Raw genomic sequence first — 25,918 nt, 5'->3', positions numbered from 1 at the left:
AGGGGAGTTGGGGGGAAGGAAAGCTAGAAAGACCAGGTCAGGTTTTAATTCTTGCTTGGTTATTTGTCTTGGTTCTTTAATGCAGACTAGGTATTAAACTATGGCTAAGTAAATAGTAGTCATTTGATTTATCACTTGACTTTGAATGTTCCATGGAAAAGGAAACATTTCTAAGGAAATCCCATAATGAGGCATGAATAGAATTCTGGAATAGAAAAAGGCTTTTTAAGTTGAGGCAATAGGCAGGCTTGTGACAGCATCATTTCTTTCCTCCTTTAGATTTTTTTCAGCCTTTACCTATGGAAAGAATAGTCTTTTCAAAGCACACTGTTAATTTGTATTCCCAAGATAGAAGGCAGAAATGTTTGTCTTGTAGATTCACATTTACTGGTATTCCTGATGAAGGTGAGATCAATTACTTTCTGATATGGTCCTGTACTCACTTTTTATCAATGGCAACCTTTTTCATAAAAATAGGAGTTCCTGCTAGGAGTGTTCTTAATGTAAATGATCTGTGCACTGCCTAAAATATATGTGATTCATACCATGTGTTTGTTCCTACATTCAACACTAAGTCCTAAGATACAATTACTCCTGCCCACTCTCTCCTTCGTCATGGGGACTGTGTTTATCCCTTAGATATCTGTACCCTGGATACCAGCCAGGCTACTTCTAGGCCTAGGGTGTGTACACCTGCGTAATCCAGCACAGCTGACTCTTTGAGCCTGATCTTCCTTTATTTTTACCTAAAGGGACAATTGTTATTTACCAAGTGTTAGTGCCCGTTGCATTGTTCCTCCTATATCTTTATGCTCAAGTGATAAATAGCTTAAATATATTTTTCTCCATCTGAGATTTTCTTGATTCTCACTGCATCTATGGAGTTCTCTCTGATTTTTCTACTTAACTACCCGCTTCCCTCTCTTCTCTCTCTCTCTCTCCCTCTCTCTCTCCTCTCTCTCATGTGCTAGCCATTACATCTTGTGTTTCATAGACTTTAGCACTTACCTGCCTGTAGTCAGCCCTGTAATATGGTTATTTGTGGAGAAACTAACCTCTGTAATGCAACTGTAAGCACTTGCAGGGCACAAAACCATTGATTTTCCCTCTTTCTCTCTCCCTTCCTCCCTCCCTTCCTTTCTTCTTTCTTTTTACCAATTCCTATCCTTCATATCAATGTGTCCTGAATATTTGATCACGTTTATGTGACAGTGAATGAAAACTGCTAAACGGGGAGAGAGAAGGCAAAAGGGAGGATTGAAATTTGACTTTTATCTGTAGTTACATCCATGACCTGATTCACGTTAACCTGATTGGCTTGTATGATCGCATTTGATGCTTGACAGCAAGGCCTTTCCTTTTTGCATGTCCAGTCTGGTGTCATGGAAAGTTCAAGAGCTAGAATGTTGCAGCAAAATGTTTGAGTCCTAAATTCCAATCCTGAGTAACTTGAAAAAGTCTTTTTCTTTGACCCTTGCTATTCTCTTTTATAAAATAGAAATAATAATACCTACTGATGTCTAGGATTGCTGAGAGAATCCAATGAGATGTATTTAAGAAAGTGCTTCTCTGAACTTAGGCCCTGTTCTGTTGATAATGGCAGTGCAGAGAAAACTATGATTTCCTTTTCCCATGTTCCCAGAGGTAATGGGTCCCAGGCTGTGTACAGTGGGTGGAGTAACTGGCTCATAGGATATTTCCCAGAACTGTCTTGGAACAGAAATTTTGAGCAAGAGAAGACGATGAACAGTTTTTCATATTATTAAGGAGATGATGCATCTTTTATTGTTAGAATATATGATGCCTGCCATTTTATGTAGTTTCTTCATATCTCATCTTTTCTTAGACTTTGAGATAGGACTCAATATATATATATATATTTTTTGTCTTTTCACCTCCCGCATATATATATATATATATATATATATTGTCTTTTCACCTCCTGCCTACTTGCTAGGATGTTGCCATTCTCACCTATCTTTTTACATTTCCATTAATCATCTTGTGACGCTCAAAACAATATAACTGAATGTAACCTATTCTATAAAGTCATTATCAGTGATTATATTTGAAATGGGTATTTCAAATTTTATATTGTTTATATCTGTTCTATATCTTCTGTATTTTCAACTACCAAAGTATCACTCGAACTAAATAGAAATAGTAATTTGGTTCTAGTTAGTGGCTGTAACTGAAAAATAAATCGCCATCCACATTAAAAAATCCTTTAAGCTTCATATAATATTAGATAATGATTTTCAAATGATCTTTTATAGAACTGTTCAGGGAACATTATTGGAGGCAATGGGGAGGTGGAATCCTAGGCTTCTGCTGGCTTGTACTTGAACCAGACTGGCTGTTTTTATCTTTTTATCTTTTTTAAATATTGGGGTTTCATGTATGATGTTTTTTTAACCAGAGAGTTCTGCTAGTTAAAAATGTCTATTTTACTGTCAGATCACTAATCTTATTGTGGTTAATCTTAAGGTTCTTATTGATGGATAGATAAATAATATATGTATTATTACATGCTATTTTGTAGCTGTTTTTATGCAAATTGACCTTTATTTTTATTGTATGAGGCTACCTTATCAATATAAGTGTTTTTTTTTTATAAAGATTAGAATTTAGTAGAAGTACTTCAATGGATAGGTAAGCAAACACAGTAAAAAGGGAAAATTTTAGCCCTAACCAGTTTGGCTCAGTGGATAGAGCATCAGCCTGCAGACTGAAGGGTCCCAGGTTCGATTCTGGTCAAGGGCATATACCTTGGTTGCGGGCACATACCCAGTAGGGAGTGTGCAGGAGGCAGCTGAATCGATGTTTCTCTCTCATCGATGTTTCTAACTCTCTATCCCTCTCCCTTCCTCTTTGTAAAAAAAAAAATCAATAAAATATATTAAAAAAAAGATACAGATCAGTAACCATGTTCGTTTTATCTATTTAAAAAAAAAAGGAAATTTTTTTCTTCTTTTGTGGTTGTTTTTTGCTTTCCTATACGACTATAACAATGAACAATAAGGCTGCTTGTGTGTACTCAAGCACCATGTTAACTATGACCTGACCTTACTTACCATGGAGTTGGCTTAAACTCTGACTCTTTGTAACTCTAGTGAGTTTGGGTCTGATTTCAGGCAAGTTGTGAAATACAATTATAGACTCATACAATATGAAGACTTAAAATATAAAAGGAGACTTGGCAGCTTCATATACCTCATTTTATAGAAGTAACAGTTGAGGTTCAGAAAGGACATGCACTGCCTGATGGTGTCCCATAGACCAGGCTTTGTGCTGACATCTGTGTGAATGAGAGGGTCCTGTGCTAGAAAAAGAGGACTGGAACAGAGGCGCCTTGAGCAGCTCCGTATGAAGGAGTTTATCATAAGGATCCATGTGGATGTGATCTGGCAGCAGAAGGTTCAGGGACAAGGCCATCTCTCTTTCCTTCTCATTCCCTTTTTCTTCCACCCTTCTTATCCTCCTTTTCTGATCCCTGAATTTTCTATTGTTTGTATGTCCATTATTCTCCTCTTTCCAATAATTGGCTACTTATCTCTTTATATGTTTTGGTTATTAATAATTGACCTTGAAGATGATCCTTTTGGTTTATCCTGATTGTAGTTCACCCTCATGACTGTTCTGTTACATGTTTCTTAGTTCAGTTTTAGGAGAGGAGGTTTATTTGCCTAGTGTATCTTTTTGTTACAGGCGAACATACCGCAGGTGTCCAGCCTTTCTCTGTGGGTCACAGTGTTTTGAAGTAGGAGCACATGGTCCAAAACATGTGTTTTTTGTTTTTGTTTTGTTGTTTTTTTGTTTGTTTTTTTTGGCAACAAGGGCTGGGGGTAGGACCATTTCCTTTAAAAAGATGTGGGATGGTCAAACTTGGGGACTATGTATGAGGCTGAAAAGAATGAATGATAGGGAATGTGAAAGAAAAATACTGAGGCATCTGTTAAGCCCAGTGTTTAGGTTTTATCTTTATGTTCTTTTTTTTCTTTAAGTATACTAGAACCATGAAAAACTCCCTTTGTCTCCTGTTGTTACCTTATTTTCTGTTTATTCAATGCTGTATTCCCAGTTGTCAAGCTATTATCCCACTTCAAAGTGTGAACACATTATCTCTATTTATAATGCTAGTGTTTGGTCCAAAGATGACTTTTTGAGGCACCTTTCTTCATTGCCCGTAACCTGTGGGGTAAACGAATCTTCTTAGACAACAGTGAGCCTGGAGTTTTAGCCCATTTTTTGCATATTGAAAACGTGTAATTGTATTTCTGTCAGCTATTAGATTATAAGCTTCTTAGGGAAAGGGTTGGTTTTTGTGCTTAAATCTCTGTATCCTCCACATGGTATTACAAAGAGTCTAAAGAACATGGTGTATTTGATATCACTAGGCAGATGTGAAAGCAGTATTATCCAGTAAACTGTAAATTCCTTGAGGTTGGGGATCATGCTTACTTTAGGCTGCTTACTACTTAGCACAAACTATTTCATACAGCAGCATGGGAAAAAGCCGCTCACAGGAACCAAGGAGAGAGTTTCTCTATGAACTTTGCTATCATAAAGAAATAGACAAAGAGTACAATGGGGCCTTGACTTATGAGTGTCCCTACTAACGAGTTTTTCGAGATACAAGCCGTCTCTCGGCTGATTTTTGCTTTGAGTTGTGAGCTAAAATTCGGGTTACGAGCCAGCTTCAGATACCCCACCGCTAGTTGGCGCAGCGAACGTCACAGTGAACGCCACAACATCAGTCCAGCATCACGTGTCTCACTAGTTCACTTTTTGATTTGACATACCAGTAATTTGAGTTACGAGCTCCATCACGAAACGAATTAAACTCATAAGTCAAGGCCCCACTGTACTCAGCTACCAAATCAGTTGAGTTATCAGTAATGCCTCCTTGGGGGAGAGTGCATGTGATAATATAGATAAGTGGGTTTTGGAAAGGTAAATCCTTCAACTAAATGAGCGGGAAAGAGAGTGCACAAGTCAGCAGGAACTAAAACATCTTTTTCTCATCCAACATATTGAGTCTCATTCCATAAAGTTACATTTCTTCTAGGCTAACAAGGCCACACTGTCTATAATTCTCACTACCAAATGTTGCCTATCTCAACTCGACATTGCCTGAATTAGTGTGATGAAGGTGCTCATATTATTATTATATAGCATGGGGTTTTTATTAAATAGCCATGCTACTGTTTCCATGTTTATTTTTATTCATACCTCTCGTATCCATGATGTATATTATCTACTGGTATTTTCATAGCATCATTAACCATGTAACATAGGTTGTTTTAACATAAAAAAATCATAAATTCACTTCTGTTCACATATACATCCATACATAGATGTGCGCACACCTTTACCCTTTTAAATGTGCACTGTGTTAGAAATCTACTTCAAGCAGTGGTTCGCTCTGTGTAATCCTCAGACCAGCACTATCAGCATTACCTGGGAACTTGTTAGAAATATCAGATCTAGGAAGGGTTGGGGAATGTCTGGCCCATGGGCTATATAAGGCCCTCTAAATTATTTAGTCTGGCCCTGCCAAGGCAACTGCAGGTGGGATTTGAAATTCAATAAATCTCAGAACTTTATTCATGCAATATAAGTTTATATTAAGTGAATTATATTGAGCAAATGATGTTATAAATATCCAAATGACCCTTGGCAGAAATAAGGTTCCCAACCCCTGGTTATGGAATCAGAAACACTTGGTGGGGTCCAGTAATCTGTGTCTTAACATCTTGTCCAGATGTTTACATGGAGGTTAAAGTTTAACAACCACTGATTAGAATTATGTTCTTCACAGTTAATTTTTTAGCACCATTACTTGTGTTAAGAAGCACAAGAAGTCCATGTAACTGAAGCCTACAGCTTCAGAATTTTACTTCGAATCAAAATATTTTTAAAGGTTATATACTCAGTGAACTTACTATATCAGTCAAAGCATTTCTTTTGAGACTGTAGTCATGGCAATAATTGAGTAGCTAACATTTATTGAGTACTTATTATGTGGACAGTACTTGACATGTATGAATTTGTGTAATAATTCAACAACTGTGTGCAGATCTGAGACTCAGAGAGCTTAGGTAAATGGCATAAGTTCACAAAACAAGTGACTGTCATATCCAGGTTTTAAACCCCTCTAAGTCTGACTCCTGGACATTTACCACTACTCTTTTTGTGTTAAGTGTGCTTTAGGTGGACAACTTAATAAAAATTATCACAAACAAAGAAATTTGTTGATTATTTCCCTAGCTTCTTCAAGAATAGAAAGACAATAGATAAATGACAAATAGATGCATACTTAGTTTTTTGCTTATAGATAATGTAGTTTTTTTGGTATCCTTTTTGTTATCACCAACTTTGTTTCTTTAAAACTAATATTAGGTAAAATAGAATAATGAACTTTCTTGACCATAAAAAAATAAAAATGAAACAAAATTCATGTTGTGTTAATGAATGCTTAAATAGTAACTTTGAAAAACTAAATTATATGTAAAAAATGCACTCTTTTGGGTAGTAACTTTCTAGGCTTCTCTAAGATGAGATAGTTTTATACTCCTAAACAATCAGGGGAAGTTTCTTTCCTATAAGAAATCACAAAAGGAAGCCAGAGACTGGGTAGAAGCCTGTAGTCCCTTGGTGTCACACATGGGATCTGGAGGAAATTTTTGAACTTTGTGAAACACAGTTTAAAAATCCTTCTTACATCATGTTTTCACTCTGATTAGTTGGTCTTTTTCTCAGGTATGGTTTGAGTGGTCACATACAAATTTTGCCTCTTCAAATCCCCTCCTGTGCTGTGTTATTGTGATTACTTGACCTCATCAAAGTTTTTGATGATGAGGTCAGGGTCATACATATTTTGAATGTGACTCAGGGTATTGGCTCTAATTCTTGGATGTGAGTTTCATAGGGCAGAGATTAGTTCTTAATTAATTAGATCATTCCCCTTGACGGTTTTTCTTAATAGCCTGAACAAGAACTCACTTTTTAACAAGGTTGATTTGATCATTAGGTTCTTAATGTGTGTTTTTTTATAGCAGAAGACTTTGCAGTTAGTTCTATTTCCTGTCCTCAAAATGGAAATTAATTATTATTAACAACAACAACAACAACAACAAAATACCACAAAATGTTATACTAAGCAGGATCCATGTATTTCCATTCATTAATAGTGGGTACTCTCACAACTTTTCAACCACCAATGCAATATTCAGTTCAGGCAAGGATTACCTATGGATGCAAAAACGATTGGGTGAAAGGTTCTTGATACGAAGAATATTGGTAGAGTCTCACAGACAATTTGTTGAGGTAAAAGGGAGGAGGGCACATTCACAATGGAGAAATGCAGTGGATTCTTCATTAATCAAGTCATCACAGTTGACATCACCTAACTGGGCCAAACTGTTATCATGGGCTTCATGATAGAGTGCAGTGGCAAGGACACAGCATCATGCATTGTGATATCCCTGCCATACTTGTTCAATCTGAATCTAATCATCAGGGAAAGCCAGATTATTGAACTTTTTATAAGACACTTGGCCTAAATAAATATTTTTAGGTCGGTTTCATGAAAGACTAACGTTAAAAAAGAACAAAAATACATGTCATCTCAATGTGTGATCTTTGATTAGCTTCTTGATGGGAATTAATAACAATAGATAAAAGGACATTACTTAGACTGCTGGTGAAATGTGAGCATGTGCGCATATGAGATAATGCTGTACCATGTTAAATTTCTTGGATGTGTGAATGATATCAAAGCATTAGGTGTTCTTAGGTGATGCAAGCTGAAGTATATGGAAGGGAAGTTTCTGTAACTTCTTTCAAATGTTTTCAGTGCTTTAACAAACAGAATATATACCTTTAAATATATTGATAAAGGGTAGATTTTGCTATTATAAACACCTAGCCCGCCTTCCCTTTTTGCCACATTTCTGTCCCTTTGCATCTGAGTCAGGTTAGAAAAGATCTCTTGCTGCTTGACTTAAATCACCTTACTTTAGTTTCTTTTATTGAAGGGTAGTTGTTTCTAACTTTTTAACCTTACCATAGTAAATGAATCTTTTATATATAAGCTGTAGAATTTTCCCATAGCCTTACAAATGGATAAATGAATAAACTCCTCTGAGTGGTCATACCTATCTTCTGATTGTTATTTAAGAAAAAATTTAAGAGAGAGAATGGGAGGGGTGGAGACGAGAGAGAGAGAGAGGGTGAGAGAGAGAGAGAGAGAGAGAGAGAGAGAGAGGGAACAAAATGTTGGCCATTGATGAATCTGGGTACAGGGTTTGTGGGTAGAGTTCATTTTACTACTTGTACAACTTTTCTGTGAGTTAAATTTCTTTTTCAAACAAGATATTTGGATATAAAACATGGATAAACAACTGGTTCTTGACTGTCACATGTAATTAGTGGGTTAGCAATATGTGGGCTAAAACATGACCCATCTAAAGTCAGACTCTTGGAAATAGCCTCACAGACTATACATTTTGGTTCTGCACTCTGGTTTAAACTCTGTTCCTATGAATTTACAAACGGGGATGCCATCACCCAATAATTCTACTAGTTGCACTTATAGTGCTTATAACTTTCCAAGTTATAAGAAGCCCCAATTGTGGTTTGGTGAGCTTTAATCATATACATATTTATTGAATGAATGAATGAAAATAATTATATTCTAAAAAATATCTTATGGATGCCTTATTCATGTTGGGTTTCTGGCTGTGAGTAAAAGGACACTTTTTGTGCCTCACCATTTATCCTCTGGTCTTACCTTCATGCACCAGCCTTTGCTACAGCAACCACCCCTGTGTAGGTATGACCTGGTGGCACCTTGCCTCAGCTGCAGTACCTTTCTCTCTCTTTCTGCCCTGGGGCATCTCTGCCACCACTCCACTTCTTGGGACAAGTATGAGGGAATTTATAATCCCATAGGCAGCACATGTTCATGGAGAACTGGAGCCCGGGGATAATCTATTCTTTCACCCCTTAGTGGGAAGATCTGAGGCACATTTCACAGGACTCTGAGGAGAATAGAGACCTACTTACCTATGTGGCTGACCAGTTCAATACAGCATATTTGAATTGGCTTTCACTCTTCCCCTGCTTAATTTTTCCAGTCCTTCAGTCATGCTTCCTGGGACCGACATGCATGTCTTTGCATCAGGCTTTGATTTTTGGCAGAACCTGGACCAACACAGTGGCATCTCTCTAGTTATGGTTGAAAAAATGAGAATTGTAGTTGTTACAATAACCACTTTATAAGAGTTTATGTGGTGTCTAGAAAAAGCATTAGGCGAAGAGTCAGCAGAACCTTCCTTCTTGTTATTTGGCCTCCAGCAGGTCATTTAGCCTTTAGGTAAATGGTAAAGCTACAGGGATGAGGAGTTAATGAAAAGATACATTACTATGTGTGTGTAGGATTCTGTTAGCTGGTTATAAGACTGTGGCCTCTGGTATCTAGTATAGAGTACTGGGAGTAGCTATGTTATAGTCCCTGAATCTAGAGGTGCTGTGAGATTAGATGAGCATTCCAGAGAAGGGCTGTTGGTGGGACTTGGTAGGACATCTGTTATTTGAACTGAGACCTAAAATAGAGACTGTATAGTGATAAGGAGGCCTCTTCTTATCCATAATGGGGATCGAAATAAATGTAGGAGCAAAGAAGGTCAAGTAAGGCAACAAGAGGTTATTGGTAAAAAATCTCACAGCATTAGGCTGGACTTATTAAATTGCGTCAACCTAATGTGAGCAACTAAAAATGGGGAGTAGTTTCAACTCAGAGGAATGGTAGAATAAAGAGGCTGAATACCAATTGCGTGCATAGGCTAGTTGCACACTATAATTACTTGTTCAATTGTATTGCTCAGGGTAATTCTGTGATTTTGAGTCTCTGTGGTTAGATATCCCAGTGACTTGGGACATGGGCAGTTGATGTACTTTCTGCTACCGTACAGATGTTGTAGACCTTATTAAATGCTGTCTCTTTACTGATACCCCCAGGGAACACTTAACGAATGATGCTTCCCTTAAGGAGAAGAATAATTAACAATAGCATTATTATTCATATTAATTTATAGTTACTGGTTGCTGTAATTAGTGCTAGTTATGAAAATTATAATTATAGCACTTTATAATTTACAAAGTATTTTCTCATCCAATTTTTATCTGAATATTTTAATATCCCTCTGTCTTAGGTATGTCAGGTGATACTCTTTTTGTTTTATAGATGAGGAAACTAGGGCTCAGGAAAGAATTTAACCAGGCTGCAATCCACTGCCCTTACCAATATATTGTGCTATCTATGAGTATATGGAAATACACTTATCAATTTTGTACGTATCATAATGTTTTTTATTTACATGTAAGAGAACAGCTTCATACATTTCTCAGTTGTCTTCCTTAACAATAATATCCTCCCTTTTCTTTTTGTACCAGGACCCAGTGTCAGAATATTCACAAGAATGTGTAAAAGATTTTCTTCTTAATAATACCACAGTATTTCATAGTTATTAATACTCAGTGGGATAACGATGAGATTGCTTCTGATAGAGGGATTAGCACTTTCAAAACAACCCTCTGGCCTTATAGTGTTAGGTCAAACCCAGAATGTAGGCTCTGAGAAAACATCGTCAACCTGGCATTTCACTTATTTATTTACCTTTTCTTGTTCTTTTCATTTTTGACTGTGGAAGAGAGCTGAGGAAAATCTCCAATTTTTCTCAAGGGCAACCTTTGTATCTGAGCCATATAGTGTGAAATACACAGACATACACACAGATATGCACACACATGCACATTGAGCCATTTGGTTATTTTTTTTTATAATATAATATAAAAGAGCCACCTCACTTCATATTTTCAAATTCTAAAGCCACCTCACTTTCTATATTTTTCCCTTAAGCTCTAAGCAATCTACCTGCCAGAACCTTCCCACAATGCCTGGGGCTGCCCTTGTGGTAGTTTTATTGTCTTCTACTCACCTCTTATTGATTCTGAGTGCAGGTAAAAGTTGGTACTTCTGTTAACACAGGGCATTGACATATGAAATCCATAAAGCTCCTACTTCAGATCAGTGGCCACTGCCACATGCATCCTCTGCAGCCCCTTGGCCAGAACCCTGAACAGTCTCATGCTAGTTCATTTTTTAGACTCATTGATTGGGGCTTGCCATCTCTGTCTGTCACACAGACATGGATCCCCTGCTGATTCCTCTTCCTGGACTGTAAGTCTCCCACCCTTGCCCTTCTTGTTCCAACTAAAATGTCATCATTCTAAGCAGTGGTTTCTGAACACAAAGAATTTGCATTATCTTCCTAGTTGGATATGCTTGTTGAGTACAGGATGGAGACATTTACTTATTTTTACTTTTATACTCATCAAAAAATGTGTGTGACCTTAGAAAAATAACCGTACACCTCTCAGTGTTCTTATTTGTCAAAAAGGGATCATTCTACTTCAGGCCACCACTGAAATGTTATAAGGGCTGGGGGCACGGGGGTAGATTCAGAACATTTTGGACAAAGCTACACTATAACTTGGAAAATTTGAATTCAGTCAGATATCAATGGAAACTGGAAATTTCCTTTTTGAACATGTCTGTGTTGCTTCTGGCAGGGAAATCCGGGAGGCAAGACCATTGAGGAGAGACGCTCCAGCCTGGATGCTGAGATTGACTCATTGACTAGCATCTTGGCTGACCTTGAGTGCAGCTCCCCCTACAAACCTCGGCCTCCACAGGTAAGAGCTGTCCGGGAATGTCTCCATATGGCCAGCTACAAATGGTCTATGATGATCTGAAAATACAAGCTGCTGTTCATAGCCCTTCCTTTTTTTTTTAATCTTCTCACAGTCAACGGTCTAAGACTAAGTCGTCTTTATATTTAATATCAACATATGTTTTCTAACAGGCATAATCCTTAAAATTTAATTTAATTAGTATTGTCTTTAAAATACAACAACATTATACAAAAAACTTCTGAAAATTAAAATTCTTCTTACTCCATTGTCCTTTTCATTTTCTGGCTTTGAGTATGTGGATATTTTGTATACATTGTTATAGTCTTAACAAATAGAATTTAGCACAATTATGTTAAAGTGAGGGCTACGTCTTCTATAAGGAAATTCCTTATGTTGTACCTGTAAGGTAGCTTCTGTTTTTTGGTTGTTGTATGTAATGCTATGAAGGACATGTCCATGAGTATTTTCTTTGGAGCTATTTCCCTGTCTTAGATTCCTAATATTAGGATTTCTACATTAAGGAGTCTGACCACTTTCTTTATTTATCTTTCCAAAAGTTGTGAATAGCTTGTGTTGGCAGTTAGGATATACCAGTGTCTCCTCACGTTCACCAGAATTTGGTGATAGCCATTAATCTCTATTTTTAAAAGGTAGATGGTGCTCCTTGTTATCAGTTTACTTATTTATTTGTTTGTTTGGGGTTTTTTTAGTTGTTTTTTTAGCTTGGCTCTTTTTCTGCATTGTACTTTGCTATCTGCATTCAGAAACAACTTCCATTGCTAGCGATCATTCCTGTCAATCTCAGGTCTTGAGATGGTAGTGGGAAATCTATGTCAGGGCTTCCATGTCCTCAGAAGACAGCCAATGGAACTCTAGACGCACACAATGGACTGGCACAATTGTCACTGCATGTTTGACTTGCGAGATGCTTGCTTGACTAAGTGACCGTACATATGGCATGCTGAGTTTACTCCAGTTCTTCACCAGCAGCTCCTGTGTTCACAATGGTTCCTTTCATAAATTAAAATCTAGCCCTGCTTCTCAGCTGTCAGGGCTGCACATAAGGTCACAGTGCTTTCTTCTTTAGATATATTCCCATTACTTTTCCTAGACATATAATGGGACTGTCAGCAAAACACACTAGAGTAGAACTTAGCTTTTCCTTTGCTATCATTACTCTTGGCCCCACCAGATCTGTTGGTAGTGGAAATACACTTAATTTCTATAAACATCTTGAGATGCAGGTCTGTAGCATGTACTGTGGTCTTTTAGGAAAACTGTTAGGAGAAGAAAAGTGGATTGTGGAATGAGAAATAAATAGGACCCCATTATCATTGCCCAGGGCCCATAATAATAAACTATGGTGGATATTGTAGCAACATAAAGAAGAGAGTGATACATATTTTTGAAGGTGGCAGAATCTGAGAAGATTTATGAGAAGGCTTGTGTGTTCAGATTGATGGGTGGGTGGACTAGTAATAATGGAGACAATAATGGAGAACAGCCTCAGCCATTGAGGAGAAAGGTCCAGGTTTCTAGGTGGCTAAGGACAAGGCCACTCAAGGCTTAAAGTATCTACAGGATTGTGAAGTTTTCTACTGATAGCCTGGGGACAAGTTTGAATGCCAGATTAAGATTTTGCCTTGTCCTTTATAGTTAACTAGAGGCCTGGTGCATGGATTCGTACACCGGTGGGGTCCCTCAGCCTGACCTGCACCCTCTCGCAATCTGGGACCCCTCAGGGGGGAAGTCAGACTGCCAGTTTCAGGCCGCTCCCACTCATTCTGGCCCCCCGCGCCTGCCGCCTCTGCTGCTGCCACCACTGCTCAGTAGCACTGCCACAGAGACAGCAGAGGCTTGTGCCACAGCAGCTGCTCTCTCGAGTCATGAGCCCAGTGTGCGGTGCCCCTCGGTCATCTGAGCAGCGCTCCTGCTGTGGGAGCGCACTGACCACCAAGGGGCAGCTCCTGCGTTGAGCATCTGCCCTCTAGTGGTCAGTGTGCATCATAGCAACTGGTTGAGCGGTCGACCGGTCATAATAGTTGCTTAGGCTTTTATATAGATGGGGAAGAGTGGAAGGTTCTCAATCAGGAAAAAGCCATATTTCATTTCTATAAAGGAACATAGGAAACAAGCTGTGTTCTCGAAAGATGCAGGAGGATGGGCCAGATCTGAGACATTCTCCAGCAAGCCTTTGATGGACCAGTGTTTGATGTTAAGCATTTTTCCTGTTCCACTCAGGCACATGCCTCAAGCTCAATTTCTCAGAACAGCAAGACCACTGAGTTTTCCACTGGAGTCACCTGTCCATGATCCCCTCCTTTTTAAAAATAGGGTTTTTGCTCAACCCCCCCCCTAAATTGTTAATATATACTGTGGAGCTTCTACTTAATATAGCCTTCATTCCTTAAGGCTGTGTCAACATATACCTCCCATAAACCACTGCGTTTTTATGGGTTATTTACAAGCTCCATTTTTGTTTGCACAATCTTACTGTGCACACAAACTAATAATCACTGATATTTGGACAGTGCTTCACTGATTGTAAAGCATATATTCTCACTTGAGTAAGACTGAAACTCTGATATTAATGATATGCTGATCTGGAGTGGAGGAACCTAAGACTTAGAAGATAAGTGACCTGTCGTAGGACATAGGACTACAATGTGAGCACAGCTGGACTCTGAATTTACACCTGTGTTTGGTTTTAAGTTCTAAAACCAGATTGGGGATGTCAGCATTTTAAAAACATTTTTATCAATGACAAAAATCTATGAAATAATCATATGAGTAACAATGTCCTTAGAGGCTTTCTTATAAAAAGAAAAACATTCAGAAGGTTTAGAAAAATTAATAATGATAATCCTTAAGTAGAATAAGTGGATAATTGAGGTAAAAATCTACTTTCGATGAGTCTATTTCATTCAGAAATTAAAGAGTGATCCCGTCTAACATTTTTATCATTCTACTTTAGGAAAGCAAGATTTAATTGGGGGTTACAACTCATTCTTTTGTGTTATCTTAACTCTGGTGGAACTGAATTAGATATGTTAGTATTTATTAGTTAACATAATTATATGCTGTGAGAGTGATAATCACACACCTAAAATATTAAAAATAGGTGCTAAAAGAAGATGATGTCTGTTGTGTTGTAATTAAAAGGTACTTGAAAAGTCCTAGAACTGTAGAATGTTAATGCCCAACTTTGATGTTTTTATTTTTGATCCAAAGCAAATTATAAAACCCATTGAATCACCTGGCTACTTAAAGTAGGCTAGTAGGTCTATGATTTCTCATTATTTAAGCGTGCGTTATGTGTGTTCCTGAACCCACTTCTGAACTTCCTTATTAAGGCCACTTTGACTGCTCGATCTAGGGAAAATCCTACTCTATGTAGAATGTACCAGTAGAGGTTCAAAGGAGCTCTATTCACATAACAACTTTGAGAAATGTCTGAGTACTTGAAGATAGATTTTATGGAACCTTTTGCTCCTTTTTCCAAAGGAGCATTTTCTACTCTGAGATTTCCCAGCTTTAGTTCTGTTCACTTATTTATTCATATTTTTACTTGGGAAATGTGGCTTAATTTCACATTTTCAGTCATTCACCTAACATTTATTGATATCCCTTTATGGGGGAATCCATGTTCTTGGTCTAGTAATTCGTACTCTTAACAGAGGAAACAAGCACATAATCAATTCAAAAGCCACTAAAGAAGGGCTTCAATGTGCTACTTTAAGCTGTTATGTGACTCACCAGATGTTGAAATTGTTGGAAAATAAAAAATAATAGGAATATTAGCGTTATACTGTGTACTGTTCTAGGGAAGTGTCCGGGAAGACTGCAAAGAGCCTTTGAGTTTATGGGTACAAAAGCCTATGTCGTGGGAAAGGCTTGGGATTCAAGGTGCGAGACTAACAGTAATGAGAAAATCAAGGAATGTTGAAAGTGAATGTCTTGTTTGAAGGACATGTTAGTTCAAATGCTGTATCGGGTATGTGCAAAGGGGATAGGCAGATAAAATCACATGCACTTAGTACCTATGTAGCACTCTTGATGCCCAAGAACTCCCATACAAGAGGAGGAATTTAGCGGTGATAGTATTTCTGGCTGCAGTGGGTTTGGGGGTAACGGCTGTAGCAAATTTTAAATGAAATATAAAAATATACACCTGCATCATTACACAGAGCTATGTAATTAAAATAGCTTAGTGTTTGAAACTAAAAGAGCTACCCATTTTAAAATATGTGTATTAGGAAGTACCTTTAGAAGAACAGATGTGAGAAGTTTGGAGGTGGTTGTGGGATGAGTTGCAGACTGAATATGATCATAGAGTGTGAGAGCTTAGATAGGCCTTTGAGGTCATGCAGCCAAATGTTTAGGGAAGAAAAGTTTTTGCTCAGAGAAAGAATGCACTACTCAATGAGGAGCAAGAGTACTGCTTATTTTCCTTTTTTCCTGAAACAAGACGTACTGCTTCTCTGTGGATGATAACAGCAACCAAGGCATAGAAGGGGTCTTTTTAGCATTTCAATTAGTTTATTCCAAAATGTTTCTCTTTTGTGGTACATTCTCTAAATTATGTCTTAGAATCATAATGAAACAGTATAATAAATTTAAAAAACATAGATAATTCAAATCATAATCCAAAAGTATAAAGAAAATTTATGGCAGTATAGTGTCTTTGAGTCAGTGTATATCTAGACCCCATCCAGTGGCATCATCTGTTATTAGAAGTTCAGCTTAGATTTTCTGGAAGAGTTACACAGGGATCAGATTGAAATTCTTTTGATTTCTTAGAAGACAGTGGATAAATCCATGCATTTATTTTTGTTTTTTCTTTTCTTGGCAGAGCCAGGGCTAGAGTTCTGGTCTTCTGATACTAGTACAGAGCTTCCTTTTCTTCCCTGCAGTGAGTTTGGTAGGGTCAGAGCTGGTGCCCCTGGACAAACTTTCAGATATTTTATACCACTATTTCAGTGTTTCTGGAAATTTAGTAATATTTTAATCAAGCTGCTTTTGAATTGGTCACATGCAATTTCACTATCCTCATTAGACTAGTATGAAAACATTTAGAGAGATTCAGGGATAAGGATCAGGTTGGGCATAGTCCATAGCCTAGATTCCAAGTCTGCCAGTAAGAAGAGTGCTGTCTTCTCACTTCCGTGAGATTACCTCTCTATGAAGAGCTCCATTGGTGTGAACTACATGCCACAGCAATCTGAGCTCCCTTTCCTTTATTTCTAAAATGGGCATGGTCACTACAATCATTTCCCTTGGCAGAAAGACTATATTGTTTTAGAGTTTCAAGAAATAAGATGTTGGCTCTAAGCAATAGTTCACTCAATCCTTCCCATTTTGTTTTGGGATTATTAGGTTGAGTCTGGAGCTTGCTTTAAAGCTTCAGGTCTTTGAAGGCCTGGGGGCTTATCTTTTCTGAATGCTGGTTACTTCCTAAGTGCAATATTTTTCTTCCTCATTTAAAGCATTTAAAAAGTATTGTCACTTTTCAGTCTGTTTGGAAACTGGGTACATAAATGGTCACATGTACATGTCTTTAGCTGCAATCCCAGGGCTCCCACACTGAGTTTCTTTCACAGAGCAATAACCTATGAAGCAACCAGAGACATTATTTCAGTTGTGTGCGCATTGTATGGAAGGCTTTTTATTAGGAATTCACATGGCCTGAGGGCTTGCAGGCAGCATAATCAGGGTGGAGTCCTGTGGTGCCATGGATCTTCTATTCTCTTGTGCTCCCTGTTCTAGCTTGTAAAAGTCATGAGCAACTACACGGGAGATTAATTAATAATTTTTTTAATATTTCATATTATTCAGTGCAACCCAAACAAGAAGCAACTGGGAGGTAAAAGCCCCTACATGTGGGTACTGTGATGAGATGCATGTGACTCTCCCTGCAGTTTTGAATCTTGCTGGCTTTATTTGGGTTTTTGCTAAATGAGATAGGAACTGGGTCTTAGGTTGTTGAAAAGATAATAGTGTCATCTTCCTCTTCCTGTATCTTCCTGGGAAAAATGTAGCAGCATATTGTGATTTGCTGGGGAAAAATGGATTTGCAATGTGTCTATGTATTCTGCTTACTAATAGCTTTCTTCCAGAGCCATGGTAAAAGTTGAAACATTGTAGAAACCTCACATCTAAGATACCAACTGAGTACAGTAAAATAAAATTTGCAAAGGTAACATTTTCAAAGAAAAAAAGATCTAATTCGTTCAGTGCTCCTGTTTAGAAGATATGGGTGATTCTGAATTAGTCTGGACCTGCCAAAAAAACTTCAGCAGTTAAATAACAATGAGATGGGGGTGGAGGAGTGGTTAGCTGACTCAGAGTTGCATGCCATGAGTTTGATGAAGGGCAATTAATTTTTAGATTCTATATAATTGCACTGCAATAACATTTATACCTGTCCATTTTTAGAAGATGATGTTTGTCATATGTGGTGTCATAACTTTAAACCTTTGTTTTGAATGTAAAATTTTCAGAGTGGAAATTTAAGCTGAAAATCTACCTTGGATTGGACCTTTACAAAAGTTTGGTACAAAAATGTCCATGTTACATGCCCCAATCTAAGAGTGTGCTCTGTGTTTGTGGTGTAGGTGAGATCCTAGCAGTAACATGGAAGGAAGCTGAGCAGGCAGCTGCTGCTGACTACCACAAAGAAGCCAGCTGTGCTAAAGCTTGGAGAGGGGTGGGGGAGTCTTCTGTGGTACTCTGGCCATGGTCCATGTGGTAGCCTTTAGCTGTGATATGTTTGCAAGACCTTGGCTCAGAGATGACTGTTACCTTGCACTGAATCATTTGATTCAGGCATTGGTTTAAAAAGAAATGCACAAAGCTGCCTGTTGAGTTTCTCCATTTTACAGCAGCATCTTAGTGGAAATAATTAGCTCTATGTCCATGCAGAAGCACACATCACATTTGCAAAATTAGAGAGCTTTCTTGTCAGGACTGGTTTCCCTGTTTCTTTCTTCCTCTCCCACTGTTGAAATATCTATTTTGGTAGCAGCCTTGGTCTGAAACCCTATGGTCCCCCCTTTTTTAATTTAAGAAGCAAATAAACTACAAAATACAAATCTAGCTATTTTTTTTTGCACTTTACCATGGCAAATACATAGGAGTATTGTGTTTTAAAGGAAAAAAGCCATATCTCAGATAAGATATTCACTGTTTTATTCATTTCAACACCAATTTCTTTGATATGCTTTATAGCCAAATTAAAATATAATGATGATAACAAAGGTCTCTCTAGACAGAAGGTTGGAGGTGGTTAATAACCAGTCCTACATATCACCATTTGTCATGGTGAGTAACTAGTCTGTCCTCCGCACCAAATATCACATTGACATATGACTGCTATGGTTCTTTTCACAGTGTCAAAATGACCAGGAAAGCCATATACACTCCTTTCAGTGAATATATTAATTATAAATATGAATCCTTTATGCATTATGTTTCATAATCTGAGCCCACATATTCCTTATAAAACTGCAAACTGGACTTTTGTTGAAATGAAAGTTACAAATTGGGCACATCCTGCTGTGGAGCCAGCAGGTGCTGTTTTTCGTTGTAGGTGCAGACAGGGCCCCATGTACCAGTAAATGTTAGAATTTGTTTCTCTTTGGTCCCTGGGCTCTAACTCCAAGGTGCACCTATGCTATCCTATTGGGGTTCAAGACTGAAGGGAATTGGAGTGTTTTGTTGTTCTGACTCACAAATGACTCAAATGTACAGTAAAAATTCTAATAATTTTACCTCACAGACTATACCTTCTAGAGACATTATAAAAGTACGTAATGCTTTAAGCTTCAACAGCAAAGAAGGAATTGTGATAAACACAAGACTCAAGTTCTGAAGGCAAGATTATCTTTCCTGACGTACAAGAGACATGCAAATTTATATTTGCTAAATAAACAGGTAAATGTTGTCATGCAAATCCAGTAATTATGTAAGTATCCACACCTTAGAATCTGCTAGGGAATCCAGTCTGGATAGGCACTGAGTTAATGAATGACAAAGGATACCTGCTTTCTGATTTTTCATAATTAATATGTATTTGCACCAGTAAAAAATAAGTGTAGCTGAAGCAGATGAATTTTTGTAAGGATAACTTACTGTTAGCTGCCGATTCAGCTAAAATTTCCATCTTTATGTCTGCATTGCCTTACATCACTTGAAAGCAGTATACTTGGTTGAGTTGTTATCTTGGGATATAATTCCATGCTATACCCATCATTATATTATTGGGATAATATAAAAGTAAACACCAAGTTATTTTCTGTATCCTCTACATTAGCTGAAAGGAGAGGGCCATTTATGTTTCTTAGTGTTTTCTAATATAAAGATCAATGTGATAAAGTATTGGATTCAATGATAGGAGACAGTTACCTGACTGAAGAACTGATATATGCTTCCTTTTTTCAGAAAGAAAAAAGTCTGCAAAATTATCATCTGACTCTTTGAGTTTTTATGATTCACGTCTTCCTTCCTTTACCACATGGTTTTTGATGCCTCCTGACTTGGTATTTCATATGTCATAAGTATATGCCAATTATAAGCCATTTCAAAACTAATTACCTAAATCTAACTTTATGCTTTTTAAAATGGAAATAAACTTTCCATGCATATGTGCCTTTGAACATCCTTTGAACTATGTAAACTTAAGACTTTTTCTTTAAAGAGAGAATTTAATTCTAAATGGATTCTTTGTTTATATTGATGGTAAACAATGGATCCATTAAAGCAACATATTAAGTGATATAAATAAAACATAAGCCTTAAAGTGGCTAAAGAGAATATTCATTTGTTCCTTTTAAGAAATGTGGTATTTCAGAAAGCTTGAAGTACTAGTAGTCAGATGCACAAATCCTTACCTGAGGTGTCTTTAATTTTTTTTCTAATTACATCTTGATATTGTACTACTTACATGATAATACTAAAAAGTGATGCTTCTTAGGTACTGTTAGAGATGCTAAGCTTCTTAGCAATATGGAATCTCCTGGGCTTTCTTGGCCACCCCACCTACACAAAGTGAACTTTTATTTCCCAAATGGCCTACATATTGCGTTGACTCTTACCAAGATAGTCAAAGCTAGGAAATACTTTTTTATAAACAGCATTCTGCATGATTTAATATTCTATGTAATTAAAGTTTAGGGCTCATTTTCTCACCGGTCAGCCTATTATGGCTAAAAGTTCTGATGTTTAACTTTGTTTATGGGAAGTCCACTTATAAATCAGACCTTCTAACCAGCAAGGGGAGAAGTAAGAGGGTGAATAAGGGTGGTCTGTTTGTAGCTGAGTTACAATAAGTTTCCTGGAGAAGGAAAGGTATGAATGGAAATTTGTTAATCAGGCCATCATCCCTCTGCCATTGTCCATCATATTGCATAGTCAAAAGAGACAGAACAATAGAACTTAGTGCTGAAGATGTGAGAAAAAGATTGCAATGTATCATCAAAACTGGTTAAGGGTGGCTTTCTGTGAAGGGCATTGGATTTAAGAATATGATCATTGTGTCTGTTTTTCCAAGAGGTGTTTGGATTCTCTCAGTCATTGGTTAGTTAGTTAGTTAGTTAGTTTATTTATTTATTTATTATTTGACTATTAGTTGAACATGAAATCTCTGTTGAGTTTTTAAAAGATATAAAGACTTAAATAAATGGAAAAATAACGGTGAATAACAAGGTCTGAACTGTGTGGGTTCACTTATACACACATTTAAAAAATAAATACTGTCAATGTATTTTCTCTTCCATATGATTGTCTTAGTAACATTTCTTTAGTTTAATACATGTACAAAATATGTGCCGATAGATTGTTTGTTGTTTGTTTTTTTAATAGACTGTTTTTGTTATCAGTAAATATTCTAATCAACAGTAGGCTATTAGTAAATATTTGGTGAGTCAAAAGTTATATATAGATTTTTTTACTGTGTGTTTAGCACCCCTATCCCTCTTGTTATTCAGAGGTCAATTGTATTATTAAGATGACATGCTCCTCAAATTGATCTACAGATCAAAAGCAATCCCTATCAGAATTTCAACTTTTTTCTTTGTAGAAATTTTCAAGTGAATCCTAAAATTCATATGGAAAATTAAAGGACCCATAATAACCAAAACAATCTTGAAAAAGAAAACCAAATATTCATACTTCTCGATTTTAAAACGTATTACAAAGCTTGAGGAATCAAGCAGTGTGGTATGGCATCAGAACAAATATTTGAAGGGGAAAAAAAGTATATAGGACTTCAAAATTAAACACTTCCATGTTTCAAATGACATCAAGAAAGTGAAAAAGCAACCTAGGGATTGGGAGATTGCATTGAAGATCATATATCTGATAAGGGATTTGTATCTAGAATATATTAAGACTCATAACTCAATAAGAGAAAGACAAATAATCCAATTTAAAAAATGGACAAAGGATCTGAATAGACATTTCTCCCAAGATATGCAAGAGGATAATATGCATAGAAAAAGATGCCTGTCATTATTTCTCATCTCAGAAATGGCCAAATCAAAAGTGCAATGAGATACTCGTTCACACACACTAAGATGGTTATAATAAAAACGAAAGACAAAAAAAAAAAAAGACAAGAAAATGTGTTGGTAAGAATGTAGTGAAGCAGGAACTGTCATACTTTGCTGGTTGGTTGTAAAATGGTGCAGCCACTTTGGATAGAGTTATTATATGACCAACCAATTATATTTCTATTATCCCCAAGAGAATTAAAACATATGTCCACACTTGGACATGAATGTGTATACCAGCATTACTCATAATATCCAAAAAGGAGAGCATTCTAAATATCTCTTCATGAATGAATAAAAAGAATCTATTATATTCATAATATTGATTATTATTTAGCCATAATATGGAGTGAAATACTAATACATGATATAATGTGGGTTATCCTTAAAAAACTTTATGCTTTATGAAAGAAACTAGACACAATAGTGTATGATTTCATTTATATGAATAATCAAAACCATAGATACAGAAAGATTAGTAGTTTCAAGTGGCTGGATGTTGGGGAGAATAAGGAGTGACTACCAATGGATACAGGAGTTATTTTGGGAATAATTAAAATATTCTGGAATTAGATGGTAATATGGATTGGACAATTTTTTGAATATACTGAGGACCACTGGTTATACATTTTAAAGGGTGGATTTTTATGGTAGGTGAATTATAGCTCAAATAAAAGGAAAGCTTGCATTGAGCAGTGTGCCTGAAATACATAAAATTGTACATGGCTCCTGCCCTATAGAAGCTTACAGCCAATTGGGAGAATACAAACTGATAGTTACCACACAGAATATACATCCTAGGGAAGAAGAACATATAGAATCTTGAAGAGGCAGAGGTAGAAATTTGACTGGATGACATAGAGGCTGTTTGTGCCTCCTATCATTGTTTGTATAGGAAATCTCTACAGCTAGGATAAGACTTCTATGCAGCTTCAGAGGGCAGAAGAAAGCCTAGTATTTAGAAGCTGAGAAAGGCAATCAGTAATATACTATAAAGACTATCTTTCTAACAGTAAGAGCCGTTCAAGTTCAATGTGGGTTGCCTTAGAAGATGGCAAGTTTTCTTTTATTGTAGGCACTTGAAATTACACTCTGGCATTTACCAAGTGAGTGATTTAAACTCTTTAAACCTCAGTTATTAACCTAAGTTAATAACACATCTCAGAGTTGACATGAGGACCACATGAAATAATGAGTGTGTGTATAATGTGTGAATACACTATCTTGCACATGATAACACAATAACTACTATTGCTTTCACCAGTATCATCATTACAAATGAATTTTTGCAATAATGCTGGGAACAGAATTCAGACAAGAGATGGGAGGATTGATTTGAATGATGCTAGGATTCCATGGTACTCTCATTCTTGGTTATAGGTCTTGGAGTTTTCTGTTCCCTAATATAAAACTTGGAAGTACATAACAAAGACCTTGATTTCATTCCAGATCCCTAAATTGACTCTCTCTGTTCCTAAGGCAAACTACTCAGCCTCAGAGTACTCAGTGCTCTTAGCCATCATAGCTGATATATATGTTTTATTTATTAAGATTGTTATTGACAACTCCAATGACCTTAGAAGATGGTCTTTATGAATATCAATAGAACTATGAGTGAACACTGAGATGGATTATATGTGAAACAGTGTGAGAGTCAAGCAGGAAGCCACTTTACTCCTTCCGCCTTGCAAAAACATGTTGTCTCTTAAAAACAAGCAAGTGAAATAACTTGATGAGAATTCTAGGAACAATTATTTAAGATGTTTTAGATGTCTTGTGGGTAGTCACTACCGATCTGTGTCTATTTCAATATCTGTAAAGTGAACTTGAGGACTGAGATGATCTTCTTGGTGATTTGAGTTTTGAGTTGGTATGGCTTTGGCTCTTAAAACAAATCTATATTGATTTTTCTTTCTGTGCTTATATTATTTCACTATAGAAGATTTTTCTTTAAGAATGTGTTGAAGTTGATGGGAGTCACCAAAGATAATTTGCACTTACATCTATGGTGCCCAGGATGATTTGGAACCAACCTCATGGAGTTTAAGATTATTTAAAATAAAGTATATTGTAGTGATTAAAATGATACATTCGAAGAACAGATTGCCTTGGGTTCAAGTTTCTATTGTACTACTTTCTAACTGTGTAACCTGGAATCAGTCACTTAAAACTTTTTATACCTGTGATTTTTCATCTTTATAACGAAGATAATTATGGTGTCTACCTCATAGGATTGTAATGAGGAATAAATAAGTTACCATGTGTGAAGCACTTAGAACAGTGTTTGGCATATCGTTAGCACTACTTGCATTAGCAGATTTTATTTTTGGGAGGTGGATGCTTATTCTTAAATTGTGAGTTACTGTTTTTGTTATAAGATTGACATATAAATTTGATCTGTGATAGCTGTGCAATCTCTGAAACAGATTATCTAGTTCATATAAACTGGGCATCATTCTTACACTACTTCAAAATGTGTGGGTCTAGCTGTTCCTGAGCTTTTGTCTAGTCCTTTTGGCTATGGCAGTGGCTTCTAATGCATGGACTCTAAAACCAAAGCTAGAGTGATAACCAGTCTTGACACACACATGAATCGTCAACACCTATTTCTGTGGTTTACAAGGTAATTACTCTGATAGCTGAATTAGGTTGGCTTTAAAAAAAATCAAGACTCATAAGTTATGATTCTGTTACAGTTGGTTCAATTGAGTGTTCATAATGCCCTGGACAGCTTACTATGCAGAGAATGATGGGCTCCACTCCTTGAGTTTCTGATTCAGTAGGTCTGCAGTGGAGCTCAGGAATTTGTATTTCTAAGAAGTTCCTAGATGTGCTGATTTTGGGACCACACTTTAGGAATCTTTGAAAGCTGCTAGTCAAATGTTTTGTAAGCTACCCCCTCTTTGTCCTTTCTCTTATCACTACAGCTGTGTACTCTCAAGGCTTGAGCCAGCGCCACACACACTAGTCTAATGATTTCATTTTCTGGAGGAGGAAGCCCTAACTTAGAGAAGTGTCTTCCCCTGGTTACATAGAAAATTGACAGAATCTGTAAGGTTTTTGTTCAATTGAGAGGATTTGCATCTGCAGTTCTTGGACTAAGCATTTAAATGTTGAAAACTAGAATTCCTATTCTATCTCAGCCATATTTGGAAGTGTTAATGTTAGTTGTTTTATTTCTACAAACCTCATTTTCTTAATTCACGATATGATTACATCCTCTGCTTGGCATATATGATTTTGTGAAAAATAAATGACATACTCTGCATTAAATCACTTTGTAAACGTTGAAACACTATTCAAGTGGTTTTCAAACTCATCCCAGTTATCAGATGCAATATCACATTAAACATAAAGTATTTTTTGATAATTACATCCTTCCTCCACTCATCTAAGGTAATATTGACTTTTCTCACTATTTTCAGGAGCAAGTAGTACATTATAAACTTGTCACTTGTTGCATAGAATCCTTTCATTCCCTTCCTGCATTGATTTCTCTCCTAGTCCTAGTCTGCTTTTAAAAAAATAAGCAATTAGAACTTCTATTTTAGATATTTATGCATCAGAATACATATGTGTGTGAGTGTCTGTGTTCTTTATTTTTTATATAT

The 25,918-nt window shown here is 36.8% G+C and overlaps 1 protein-coding gene across 3 annotated transcripts in view; it reads left to right on the top strand.

Moving 5' to 3' along the window:
• Positions 1-25,918, top strand: part of LPP (LIM domain containing preferred translocation partner in lipoma) — a 655,957-nt gene that overhangs the window by 309,293 nt on the left and 320,746 nt on the right. For all 3 annotated transcript variants that reach the window (XM_014452226.2, XM_023750563.1, XM_014452224.2), the window contains one exon: positions 11,638-11,760. In XM_014452226.2, coding sequence (XP_014307712.1) covers positions 11,638-11,760 — 123 coding nt within the window. The remainder of the gene's footprint in view (positions 1-11,637; positions 11,761-25,918) is intronic.

Source organism: Myotis lucifugus, unplaced genomic scaffold (genome assembly GCF_000147115.1).
Source record: "Myotis lucifugus unplaced genomic scaffold, Myoluc2.0 scaffold_14, whole genome shotgun sequence".
In the NCBI taxonomy this organism is placed as follows: Eukaryota; Metazoa; Chordata; class Mammalia; order Chiroptera; family Vespertilionidae; genus Myotis; species Myotis lucifugus.
This window is presented reverse-complemented; position numbering and strand designations above follow the sequence as displayed.